The sequence below is a fragment of the Camellia sinensis genome, chromosome 14 (genome assembly GCF_055761805.1).
Source record: "Camellia sinensis isolate YWXY chromosome 14, ASM5576180v1, whole genome shotgun sequence".
In the NCBI taxonomy this organism is placed as follows: domain Eukaryota; kingdom Viridiplantae; phylum Streptophyta; class Magnoliopsida; order Ericales; family Theaceae; genus Camellia; species Camellia sinensis.
In genome coordinates this window covers 57850886-57863188 of record NC_138974.1, presented here as the reverse complement: position 1 = coordinate 57863188, position 12303 = coordinate 57850886, and the positions used below count along the sequence as shown (strand labels likewise).

At 33.6% G+C, this 12303-nt stretch overlaps 1 protein-coding gene, 1 long non-coding RNA gene and 1 pseudogene across 2 annotated transcripts; 2 read left to right on the top strand and 1 right to left on the bottom strand.

The window, feature by feature from the left end:
• Positions 1 to 474: 474 nt before the first annotated feature.
• LOC114301588 (small ribosomal subunit protein eS26x) lies at positions 475 to 7333 on the bottom strand. Its single transcript, XM_082906055.1, has 5 exons — positions 7099 to 7333; positions 6908 to 7000; positions 5887 to 5971; positions 5349 to 5479; positions 475 to 747 (listed from the first exon to the last, which is right to left on the bottom strand). The coding sequence occupies exons 1-5, from the start codon at positions 7252 to 7254 to the stop codon at positions 682 to 684; spliced, it is 531 nt and encodes a 176-aa protein (XP_082762181.1). The 5' UTR covers positions 7255 to 7333; the 3' UTR covers positions 475 to 681.
• On the top strand, positions 742 to 4456 carry LOC145807581 (uncharacterized). Its single transcript, XR_014350803.1, has 2 exons — positions 742 to 3175; positions 4069 to 4456. It is a non-coding gene; the product is annotated as an uncharacterized LOC145807581 (long non-coding RNA).
• Positions 7334 to 10103: 2770 nt separating the features above from the next.
• LOC145807005 (U-box domain-containing protein 9 pseudogene) lies at positions 10104 to 11977 on the top strand (annotated as a pseudogene).
• Positions 11978 to 12303: the final 326 nt, after the last annotated feature.

Here is a 12303-nt window from a genome sequence, read left to right as displayed (position 1 = left end):
AAATCATTTGATAACCAAAACTCATGTATACATTCTTCTAGAAAATACGTGCAATAAAGAACGTATAACTTTTCAAACTTTCTTAAAATATATTAAAGCACACATTAACAATACCCAAAAATAAATACCCATAGAGGTGACTCAAACAATCAAACACTCTTGACACAACCCATTATAAAATGAATAATGCTAAACACTTTTACATATTTGACCCACAAATTCATCCACAATAATATGACAGGAAAAAAAAGCCCTCAATTATTAGGTATATAACAAATTAAAAATTCACATCTATCCGGCCATATTATTGTGAGTATAATTGTAAAAGGTTTTTTTTTGAATCTCAAACATTTTCCTTATAAAATTCAAGCTGGCACCATTATATGTCAGACCCTATAATGCTTAATTATTCCCCCATCTAGGATCAGAGTGACCACATCGCACATGATGCTTGCTTACCCAAAAATAAAAAAGTAAAATCACAATCAAATCAAAAGTTTCATTAAAAATGCAAAAACATTGCATCCCATTCAATTCAGTAGGGTAGCATGGAATTCAACAAGATAAAACTAAAACAAAATTAATCCATAAAGTCAAAACCTTCATAAATAAAAAGACATAATGAGTCTCTGCATCAAATAAATCCAAAGCCTAGCACTAGAGCAGAACAAGCATTGCTTTTCAAGGACGAGGAGGACCTGCTGCTCCAGCAGGGCGTGGTGCTTGACCTGGCTTGGGCATATCATCCTGACACCAACGAAATAGGGCAAAAAAAGAAAGAAAGGAAACTCACATTACAAATAGTATAGAAAGAAAACTAAACCATTTGAAGTAAACTAAAAGAAGCCTAGCAGGTTAGCTTATAAACCAGAAATGCAACACTAATTACAACAATTGATAAATGGGAGCATGACGATCTAGAAAGTATCTGGGAGCATTCATTTCAATCTACAACATATTTATAAACAGCTTCAAACTGGTCTGAGATAGTTTAATTCGCATCAGTTATGCATTTACTAAAATAATGCATGTTATATATCAGTGATGAACAAAATTTCATTAGTGTGAACAAGCACACAAATATGTGTGTATACATCATGTGTCAGTGTGTGTGTATGCGAGAGAGAGAGAGAGAGAGAGAGTTGCCCTGCATAAACTATAAGGTTTGGAACAAGGACTTATTTAAAAACCCTATCAACGGACATGCCTGAGTAAAAAATAACATGAACCACTTAATTCACTTTTAAAGCTTGTCCATGATGAAGTCATCTAACCCCCAAAAAAGAAACACAAGATTAACCTTGTAAATCAAATAATTGAAGTCGAAAAGTTACTAACAAATTAATTAGAAACATTTTCCATGTAAGCTTCTTGGGGTGGCATCACGTATAGTTGTATCGTTACAAGAAAATAAATCGGTAAAGATGCCAAACCAGTACTGCTCTTTCATAGACCATGGATGTTCAGAAGACAGAAGTAAGAAAGACACAGATGAAAAACAAAGTACCATAACAGCTAATTCTAGAAAAGCAAGACTCAACAACCAATGAAACTCTGTGCACACATACAAAATGAAGCTCAACAAAAAGTATCGACGTTGAATAGCAATAATAAGCTTCTTTGGTAACAACCATGCCTATGATATAAAACTCACTTCACAAACAAAATAAAAAGCTTGAGCAGTTAGGGGCATATTCATCCTGTTTTAATGTCCTACAACTAGGGCTGCAAACGAACCGAGCTGTTTGTGAACAAGCTCGAGCTCAGCCTGATTACTTAATAAACGAGCTCGAGCCAGAATTTTAAGCTCGTTTTCTTAACGAGCCGAGCCGAGCCGAGCTGAGCCCGAGCCTAGCAAGGCCCGGTTCGATTGGGCTCGCAAGCTTGGGTATATATGTTATGAAATTAGGGTTTCACTCCTAAAAGCTGCTGCTCCTTCCTAGAAGCTGCTGGGGTTTTCTCTTCACTCTAAAAAAAATGTTGCCTCTACTCAAGTTTTTCCTAATTCGAATAACAGAGAGAGATTGTTCTACAACCTTTGTCTGCTACTCCTTCCTTGTTTTCTTATTTTTCATCTCTATTTCAAGAGATTTGGTCTCATCTCATCTCTCTGTAGACAAATTTTGGGGCTAGGGTTATAACATCGAATCAAACGAAACACTGTGCTGAATATCAACGTTTCTTTGTTCTGGTAAAGATTTGGGACCAGAAGATAAAATCTTCTCTTCAATCCTTTGTGGTAAGTTTTCTATTCCTTACTTTTGTTCTTCAATCTTAGGGTTAGTTTCTTCTTCTTGATAAAATATTTTCTTTGTTCTTGTTTGTGAGACTGTCCTTCTTCATATGTTTCATTTATTTATTAAATTTCTATCTCTGATGTCCTTTCATATGTCTCTCTGTATTTAGATAATTTACTCTGAATGTATAGGAGTGAGAGAAAGAAAAAAATTGAATATTAAAAGAAAGAGGAAAAAATACACAGGAAGGCTGCTCTGTTTTTGTGCTTGTATATGCTCATACAAGCATATATGTATAATTTATATGTCATCTGAAAAATATGTTCCCCAGGAAGGCTATTCTGTTTTTTATTCTTGCACTGAGTTGCCAAACAATTAATACAATATTGCAAACCCAATAAGCCCCTTTTGTAATAATTGTTTTGTTGATCCTTGTTGGAACTTATTTGTATTTGAATCATTTTTCTAAACAACAGACAGAGAAGAGAAAGAAGGCTTGCGTTTGTGAAACTGAAAAGGGTATAATGAATTTAAATCCCAATTTTGTGAATGAAAAAGTCAAAATAAATTATTCATTTCGATCTTGTACTTTAGCATGTTGAAGTTGAATTGCATGACTCAAGATATCAAAGAGTAATTTGAATTGCATGTTGAAATTGAAGAAAACCATGAGTAATGTACAGGTTTGTTGTTTAAGAAAGAGAGAGGAGAGAGAATTTTTAGAAAGAATGTGTGGGTTTGCTATTTTAGAGAAAGAGAGAGGGGGGGGGGAGAGAGAGAGAGAGAGAGAGAGAGGGACTCGTTTGAGAAAGAGAGGACAGAATGCGTGGGTTTAATATTTTAAAAAATAAGGCATGTTATTTAAGTGTGGTTGGTTTGCTGTTATGTTTTTGCTTACTTTGATACAATGTTGTTGGATATGGCAAACAAATACAATGGTTAAAGTCTATGAAGCACGGACACGGACACGCATACGGACACGGCAATTTCTAAAAAATGGGGACACGGACACGGCAGGGGACACGGCAAATTTTTTAATTTTTTTATAAATATTTTTATTTTAATACATATTAATTATTTTATTTATTTATTATATTTTTAAATAATGTGTTGTAATTAATTATTTTATTTTACATACATGTATTTATTTTTTTATTTATTAATATGTATAAGTATATATTATCTTATAATATGTATTATCCATTATCTAATGAGTATATTTATGTTATATAATAACTATTATATAATATATAATAAAATAATAATAGTTATTAGTTATATATCTTATATATAGTTATTATATAATAAAATAATAATAGGTATTAGTTATATATATTATATATGAATATATAATAATTATAATAGTTATAATATCAAGACATGAAGACAGACGGGAGAGAACCGAGAGAGAGGGAGACAGAAGCAAGGAGACGATCGCGATCAGAAGCGAGAGAGAGGGAGACGATCGCGATCAGGATCAGAAGCGAGGGAGAGAGAGAAGGCGAGAGAGAGAGAGAGCTCTGCGAAGGCAAAGGCGAGACAGAGAGAGAGCTCTGCGAAAGCGAAGGGGCTGGATCGTCGAAGTAGAATGGGGCTCTGGATCGTCGATCGAAGTCAAAGGGCTCTGGATCGTCGCCGACCAGGTTTGTTCTCGTTTTCCCCCTTTCAGTTACTCTTCTCGCCGTGTCCATGGCGTGTCCAGATTCGGACACGCGTGTCCCCTACAAAAAAATAAATTAAATTAAGGGGACACGCCAGATGCCGTGTCCCGTACGTGTCCCCGTATCCGACACCGCCACGGCTTCCATTTTGCCGTGTCTATGCTTCATAGGTTAAAGTAGTGCTCTATTCTTAGAATTTTTGTCTGAAGAAGGCACCATATGTAAGTATAATCTTTTATCTTATATAATTAAAGTCCCTTCCAATAATCAATTTATGTGAAAAGTAGTAGAAAAAAATATCTGAAATCAAATTTTTTTTTTGCTTCTCTTAATAGGCTGGCGAGCCATCTTTTAAAGAGATTTTACTGTTTTAATGGTTTCTTGTAATTGGGACGTCTTAACAAGGTATGTTTAATGTTTTTAATTTTTTTCATTAAATGAAAGAGTTGCTCATGGTAATTATTTTACGGTTTTACACTAAGATTAATTTTTATCAAATGAAATAGATTTTTGAGAAGTGCAGTGCAATACAGATTACCCAACAAAGTCGAAGGAAACTTTTGGAGCTGTATCAAGTGAAGACATTATCAGAAAGTTTCATTGATCTTCTTGCTTACTAAGAGAGACTTAAAAGACTTTTGTTCTATTTTTTAAGTGATGTAATTTTATATTTTGGAGTTGGGATATGGGAGCTTTATGTTTCGATTAGATTAGTTTTAAAGTTGGTCTGTGTGCAGATTGCTAGAATAGTTATAGCAATTGATTTTCCTATGTTCTTGATAATTGGATTTTAGCTAAAGAGTTTGAACAGGTCCATTGGCAGGTTTTTATAATATGTTGATATTATTGTATTATTTATGTCATTAATTTATTGTTGCATTAGGATGTTTTATTTGATTTTCAAGATTGGCAGATTTTTTTTTGCTCTGTTCACAGCTTAATTTGTTTGTGTTTTCAAGCTCGTTCATTTGTAAATGAGCTAAGTCGAGCTGAGCTTGAGCTTTATAAATATATAGCGAGCCGAGCTTGAGCTCAACTTTTATAGCTTGACTCGAGCTCGAGCTGAGCCCGAACATGATCAAATTTTATCGAGCTCGAGCTCAGCAGAACTCAACTTGGCTCAGCTTGTTTGCAGCCCTACCTACAACAGCTCCTGTTAAACAGTTCTGGTGTTACGTATGTCCTGTCTAGTTATCTCTTAGGTTAGAAAAATAGAATTATTGATTATGCCTAATAAAACACAGTCGTGCATAAGAATCCAAGCCCTTTCTCACTGAAGCAGTTAACTCAGACAGCAAAATGTATTACGGAGAAAACAAATAAAATAGCAGACCAATGAAATAAAATAGCAGACCAATGAAACCATTGCTTATATAGAACACAATAAAAACCAAATAAAGTATAAGGTAGCATAACATTCAATGAAGTGCAAAAGGTGATGGGAGCATACCCTGCGCCTGAACCGCTGAGGAGGCTCACGGTTCCTCCTATCAGTGCGAGAGCGAACCCTAACAACCTTGGAGTGAATTGCACATGACACGCAGTATTGCATCTTCACGTACAGCTTAGGCAATGTGTAACCTTAACAATAACGGTAAAAGCAAAACCAGTAATTAGTCATCATCATGGTCATCAAATTAAATAATAAGAAGTGTCAATTATACCAAAATCCCCTAAACTATTAGTGAATATTACATTAACTCTATCTATGAATCCAAACATTTTGACCACCTCAATTATAAAAACTGAATAATTACCCCTCTTCTTAAGGGGGTGACAAAGATACATTTTTATAGTTGAAGGGTCAAAATGTATGCGTTCATATATGCGAGAAGGGTAAAGTGATATTCACTAATATAGTTGTTTGGGAGAGTCTTGGTGTAATTAACCCTAATAACAATGAGCAATATACTTACAAAAAATTAAATGAACAATAACTAAGAAATTAGGATGGAAAGGTAAACTAGCAAGGGAAAAAGAAATGTTACTGTCAAAAGCACACGCTTCTTGGACATCCCTAACAGCAGCTTGTTCGACTATGTTCCTCACAAGAAACCTCTTGATAGCTTTGTCCTAATAAATAAAAAGATCCAAAACTAAACAAATATCAACAACAATTTCAATCACTGACACAGCTAAAAAAATAATCATCCAACTGCTTCAATTATTTCTTGGAACAAACATGCAATTAAGGAACACCATTCAGGATAGTCTGAGCTTTTTAGCTACTTTTTGACTAATTAAGCGAAAATCTTTAAGCGTGTTTGTTTTTAGCTAAAAAGTTGCAATTGATAAAAAACTACTCCCTCCGTCCCAAATTGTTTGTCCATTTTTGGACTTCATGCCCTTTAATCAGGTCAACTAATAATTTATTTTCAGGAAAAAAAAAGTTCATTTCTTTTTTCCAAAAATTAAAAGATCTCAATCAGTTCATGTATAAAAGCCTTCTACATAGTCAAAAAAATAAAAACAATATTTTGGAATGTCAGAATAGTGTCCATTTTCACTATTCAGACATTCCAAAAAATTGTTTTTATTTTTTAACAATTTGGGCTGGAGGGGTTTTTCAGGACGACCCAGTACTTTCACAATAACCCAAAAAATAAATAAAGAAATAACAAAATAGCATTAAACAGTAGCATCAGCTAGCAACAAATTTATCCTAAAAAGTAAAAAAAAATAAAAAAATGCTACTAAAAAATAATTGACAAACCAAACCCTTCATATCAACCCCAATCAATTGATACAAAAATATCCAAACCATTTAGCCAATTACCCACAGTGATGCATTAGCAGAGTTACCAGCATAAAAATTCCCATTAATCCAAAACAAATGAACACAGATGAGATGATCTTAATAAAAAATTGAGCTTTCGAAGCAAATTCAGTATCAAAGGAACATCAACTACAGTTTCTATCACTGGCATAGCAATTCAAATCAATCATAAACATTCATGCACACACATGCATGTAAGTACAGAGACAGAGAGAGCGAGAGAGAGAGGAGACCTTGGGGCAACATTTGCCGCAGTTGGAGCAGCGGATGAACTTGACATGGCCACGGCCGTGCTTGTTGCGGCCGCCATTCCTTCGCTTGAAAGTCTGCACAAAAACAGAGATACATACATATATAGATTCAGAGTTTTGATTGATTGATCGATGCTGAGAAATCAGTATCTCCAATCAGCGATCTGTCTTACCATCTTAATCGGTAGCCTCTGGTTCACTGCCCAAACCCTTGCTTCAAGGTTCAGCCTCGACGGCTCTCTAGGGTTTTTTTTGTTTTGTTTTGTTTCTGAGGGTAGGAGGACAAATGAGGCTGCTATACATTTTATATAGGCCTGCTTGAAGCCCATTAGCACCTCTGGACCAGTTGAGCCGAGTTGGGCCAATAGCGGGTCATATTATCAGGTCCGCCCCTTTCCTTTCAACAATTTACTAGAAATAACCTATGTCGGAAGGCACAATCTACAATTTTTTTGGTATCACATCTCTTATGGAATTCAATTGTAATAAATTAACTCAAAATGATAATCACCTTGCTTGGTTTTCAGTTTTTTAAAACACTTTTCAGAAAATTCTACTTTTTTATTTTCCATATTTTTTTGTTTTTACTGAATTTTTTTAATATTTTAAGCAATTTTTTTTACTTTTTAGACACACCTAACATAAATACACCTAAAAAGTAAAAAAATTGTAAAAAAAATCTTTTAAAAATTCACTAAATACAAAAAAAATACAAGAATTCAGTATATTTTTTTATATTTTTATATATTTATTAATTTTTTAAAATATTTTTTCACAAATTTTTTTCTTTTTAGATACATCTAAGTGAGGTACATCTAAAAAAGTAAAAAAATGTTTAAAATTTAAAAAATATTCACTAAAAACAAAAAAAAATACAAAAACTAAAAAGTCAATTTTCAAAAAACTTAATTCAAAAAACTCAAACCAAACACAGTGAATATTATTTCAATTTATAACTACACAAATAAGAAGTTGAAATTATTTCTACACATTGAACTGATAAAAATATTCATAAACCTCAAATAGCAAACTTCAAAAATAAAGTCCAAATAATGAATTCTATATTTCAATGGAGCATAAGTAAAGAGTCTAAATAGATTTGCTAAAACTTAAGTCCAAATAGCAAATTTTATAATTTGAACCACATTAAAATAACACATGTATAACAAACCTTCAATAAAAGAATATTACTGAATTAATATCATAATTGGTAATCGTTTCACCTTCAATAAAAGATTTCAATATCTTTTTTTGGCTTATTGACTTATTATAAAAAAAAAACGTGTAAAAAAAAAAAAAAAAAAAAAAAAGATTATGAGATTCAAATAAGCCAATAAACTTTTTGGCTTTTTCTTACCTTCCTACGAGAGGCCTTAGAGGGCTTTTTAGAGCTAAAAAGTGTAGAATATTAGGTTAATAATGATTTTATAAAGGCATAGGAAAATGAAGTTTTTTCTAATATGAAACATCTATTCATTTTTTAATTATTTATATTTTCAACAAATATCATATATCACCATTTTATATCACCTCTTACATAGACATTTATGTTATTAAGTAATTTATAAAAGTAATATTGTCTTATTATGTAATCTGGCAATATATAAATAAAAAATTAAAAAAAAAGAAGAGATATATAATATAACAATTTGCTTGTATGCCTTGTATCCAAAGTGTAACCTACATTCGTAAATATATGGTTGAAATTCTCATGAATTCATTTCCTAAGCGCTGATGGTTGTTACGAATAAATTAATCACTCTACAGCTCCTCACCACTTTCGAATGATCAAATTACAAGTCAACAAGTAAGATATAATTTAGTTTCTAAAGGTAAGAGTACTGGTTAAAATGTAAAAATTTGAGACATAAATTATAAAGACTTAGTGGTGTGTTGGAAAGTTGATAAAAAGTTGACTTTTTGATTTTTTTTTTTATGATTTTTTGGTTTTTTTGTGTTTAAAAAATTAATTTTTTTGTGACTTTTTTTTTTTTATAAAAAAGTTAAAAAGCAACTAGCTTTTTTGTGTTGTTCCCAAAACACCCCTTATTAGCAAAAGGACTAACGGAACAACTAACATAAAAGGAAAAGTATAAAGTTATAAAGAATCGTTGACAAGTTTAAATGTGGGATTGTTTCACAAATCCATTCAACAATTGACCCAACCAAAAGAATGAGTAATTTTTTTTTCTCTCTCTTTAGTTTGTTGTTTGTAATTAGTTTTGATTCACCAACATTTTGTGATTATTTTTTACTCTTCCCATTTATTATTAATTCTCTCAATTAAACTAAATGTTTTATTTTAACAAACTCATTGTAGCATATCAATCAAATTATGTCACTGAAAAATATGAACATTTTCAATTCAAAACATGTGACTGCTTGCGTGGCAATAAATGATTGGTAACAGTGCTCACCCTACCCTACCCCACCTGTGACTCAACAGAGATTATGCGACAGAGACACAGGGGAGGTATATGCGTCAATCAAAATTTCCTTAAATCTCATTCAATTATCATTTATTTACCTCTCTTCTCAAGCACAAACATAATTCGAATTTGAGGGTTCGTTTGTCAAGAAGAGTTTGGGGTTTTTTTTGACTATTTTAGCCACAAAAGACAAAATATGCTATTTTAGCCACAAAAAACAAAATATCACATCCAACCCATAATCATTACACTCTTCTCTCACAAAAAAAATCAAAAAAGCCAAAAAGCCCTTTCCAAACTAAGCTTTTTAACCCAGGCTAAAATAGCCAAAAAAGCCAAAAAGCCAACCCACCTCCCAAACGGAGGCTGAGTAATGCTAGAGACCCCAAATATTCTACCAAAAGTTTTACCAAATGTCTCACATGGGTGTGGACCCACACAACCCATGTGAGACATTTGGTAAAACTTTTGGTAGAATTTTTGAGGCCCCTATCATTTTTGTTCGAATTTCTCTTTTCTTTCTTCTTCTTCTTCGATTATAGCTCTCTGTTTCAAGATTTGCTTTCATGGAAAACCCAGAAGACTCGGACACTGGTTCACCCAAGGCAGAAAATGCCACGGAGTTAAAGAAAGAATTGGAGAGACAGATAAAGCCCATTATTGATGAAGATGATTACGACACAAAACCAACTGATGAGGCTATAAGAATCCTATCTTCTTTGAAATAACTCAAAGTTAAGGAGATAGAGATGACTAATGAGGCCATAAGATTCGTATCTTCTTCGAAAGAATTGAAATGCAAGGTACCAGCTTCTTATATAGCTGTTCCTGAAAAATTCAAGTGTCCAATTTCCAGAGAGATTATGGGTGACCCTGTTGTCTTGGTTACTGGACAGGTCAGAGCTTCAATACAGTCCTATTTTCTTTATCAGCATTTGGGTTTTTCTTTTCTCTTTCTTGAAATTCATTCTAAGATTAATTCAACTCTATTTATGTTATTGTTTTGATTTGAGTGGTGAAATGCATGCAAGAATTTCACTCTATTGTTCTTTAGAGTGATCTTGAATTTTCTATTGTGTGGTGGCAATGCAATGGGTGTCAAGTATTCTACGAATGTGTTTTTTTGTTCTCTTTTGGAAAATACAAAAGAAAATTTGTTTGACAAATTGTTTCTGGAATTTTTTTTTTTTAAAACAACCCACTTACTTTAGTGTCCCAAAACACCACACACCTAAAAAAAAAAACAAAAAAACAAAATAAAATTTGTCTTTTTCATTTCTACTTGAATTTATTCTGAGTTGAATTCTATTCTGCTTGCATTACTATTTGGATTTGAGTGGTTTAATTGCAAGCTAGAATTTTACTCCTGTGTCAGTTTTGGTCGTTACTGTTACCTTGAATACTCTTGTCATATATGGTTGGCAATAGATTTTGAAGTAATCTACATGTGAATTTCAGTTCTGTTTCAAACTTTCTTATTTGTCTAGGATGTTGGGTTACGTTGGACCAGTGTCTAGGTTGCAATTTCAATTCCATGTCATAAAGAAAATAATTTGAGTTCTGTATAATCTTTAATTTCTTGTACTTATTTGGGTTGACGTGCGAGTGAAATTGTTGAGAATGCAGTTCTGGATTAAGATTTTAACATTCCAATAATCATTTTGGCTCACAGAGTTACTCATTTTCGTACTCTTATTTTATTTTAAAATCATTCTTCTTCTTTTTCTTCTTTATTTTTTTATTTTTTTTGAGGTATGGTGGTTAAATACAGACCTGTGATCGACGTTCCATTATGGAATTGTTAGACGAAGACCATTGGTCACGCCCTCTAAAGAAAGTCATCTCCTATACTATCCTCAGCCCCAATCACTTGGTGCGAGAAATGATAGCACAATGGTGCAAGGACCACAGTAGCATCAAAGTACCAGAGCCTCTTGAACCTATAATTAGTGAGACAGTGATAACTGAAGCAGACGAAGTTTGTTTAAATTTGATGCTCGAAAAGATTTCCTCTTCTTCAATCTCTAATCAGAAAAAAGCAGCAAGAGAGCTTCGGCATCTAACCACATATCAGCCCTCATTTCAAGCCCTTTTTGTAGAATGCAAGGACGATATTTCCAGATTGCTCGAACCACTTGTTTCACCAGCCAGTACTAGTAGTGCAGCTGATTTGCTGCTGGATCCTGAACTCCAAGAGGATTTGATCACACTGCTTCATAATGTCTCAGTTCACGAGAAAAACAAGAGACCCATTGCAGAGACTCCTATTGTCATCCCTTCGTTGATTGAAAGGTTGAAAACCGGATTGACCATTCAAACGAGAAGCAATGCACTTCCAGCACTCTTCACGTTAGCAGCAGTCAATGGCAACAAGGCTATTATTGTTAATTCGGGAGCTCTCAAACCTTTGATTGATCTTGTAGAAGAAGGGCATCCACTGGCAATGAAGGATGTTCTTAAAACAATATCCAGACTGTGTGAGTACCGAGAGGATCAAGTGAGAGCTGTCCAGGATGGGGCTGTGAGGGTGCTCGTGAAAAAGATTGTGGAGGAGAAGGGTACAGGCCCAGTTGTTGTTATGTTGTTGACAGTTCTAACTATTAGCTTGAGGAAATCAACCTGACTTGCATATACAATTTGCAGCAGATATATACACATACAGGATAACAAACATTTGTTTGAAATCCTAAAATGTAGAGCAGTTGAAACTGTTTCCTAACTCTAAGGTACAAGTATTTCAAATGAATTCAAAATGGAGAAACTAAAGGGCTGTTACAATCTGTTACAAGCTTGTGATACGCCCCCGCAAGATGGAGCGCGGGAGAGAAGTCCAATCTTGGATTTGAGATCCAGAAAACGAAGATGGTGAAGAGGTTTAGTGAGGGCATCGGCAAGTTGATCTGCTGAGGAGACATGAGTAACCCGAAGGACACCATTTTGTACTTGGTC

Bases quoted from the DNA above. Each gene is read 5' to 3' on its own strand.
- LOC114301588 (XM_082906055.1), bottom strand. From the start codon at position 7,254: ATGGGCTTCAAGCAGGCCTATATAAAATGTATAGCAGCCTCATTTGTC. The intron at 7,001-7,098 runs GTAAGACAGATC...GTTTTTGTGCAG, and splicing joins AGAGGCTACCGATTAAGATG to ACTTTCAAGCGAAGGAATGG. The intron at 5,480-5,886 runs GTAACATTTCTT...GTTATTGTTAAG, and splicing joins AGAAGCGTGTGCTTTTGACA to GTTACACATTGCCTAAGCTG.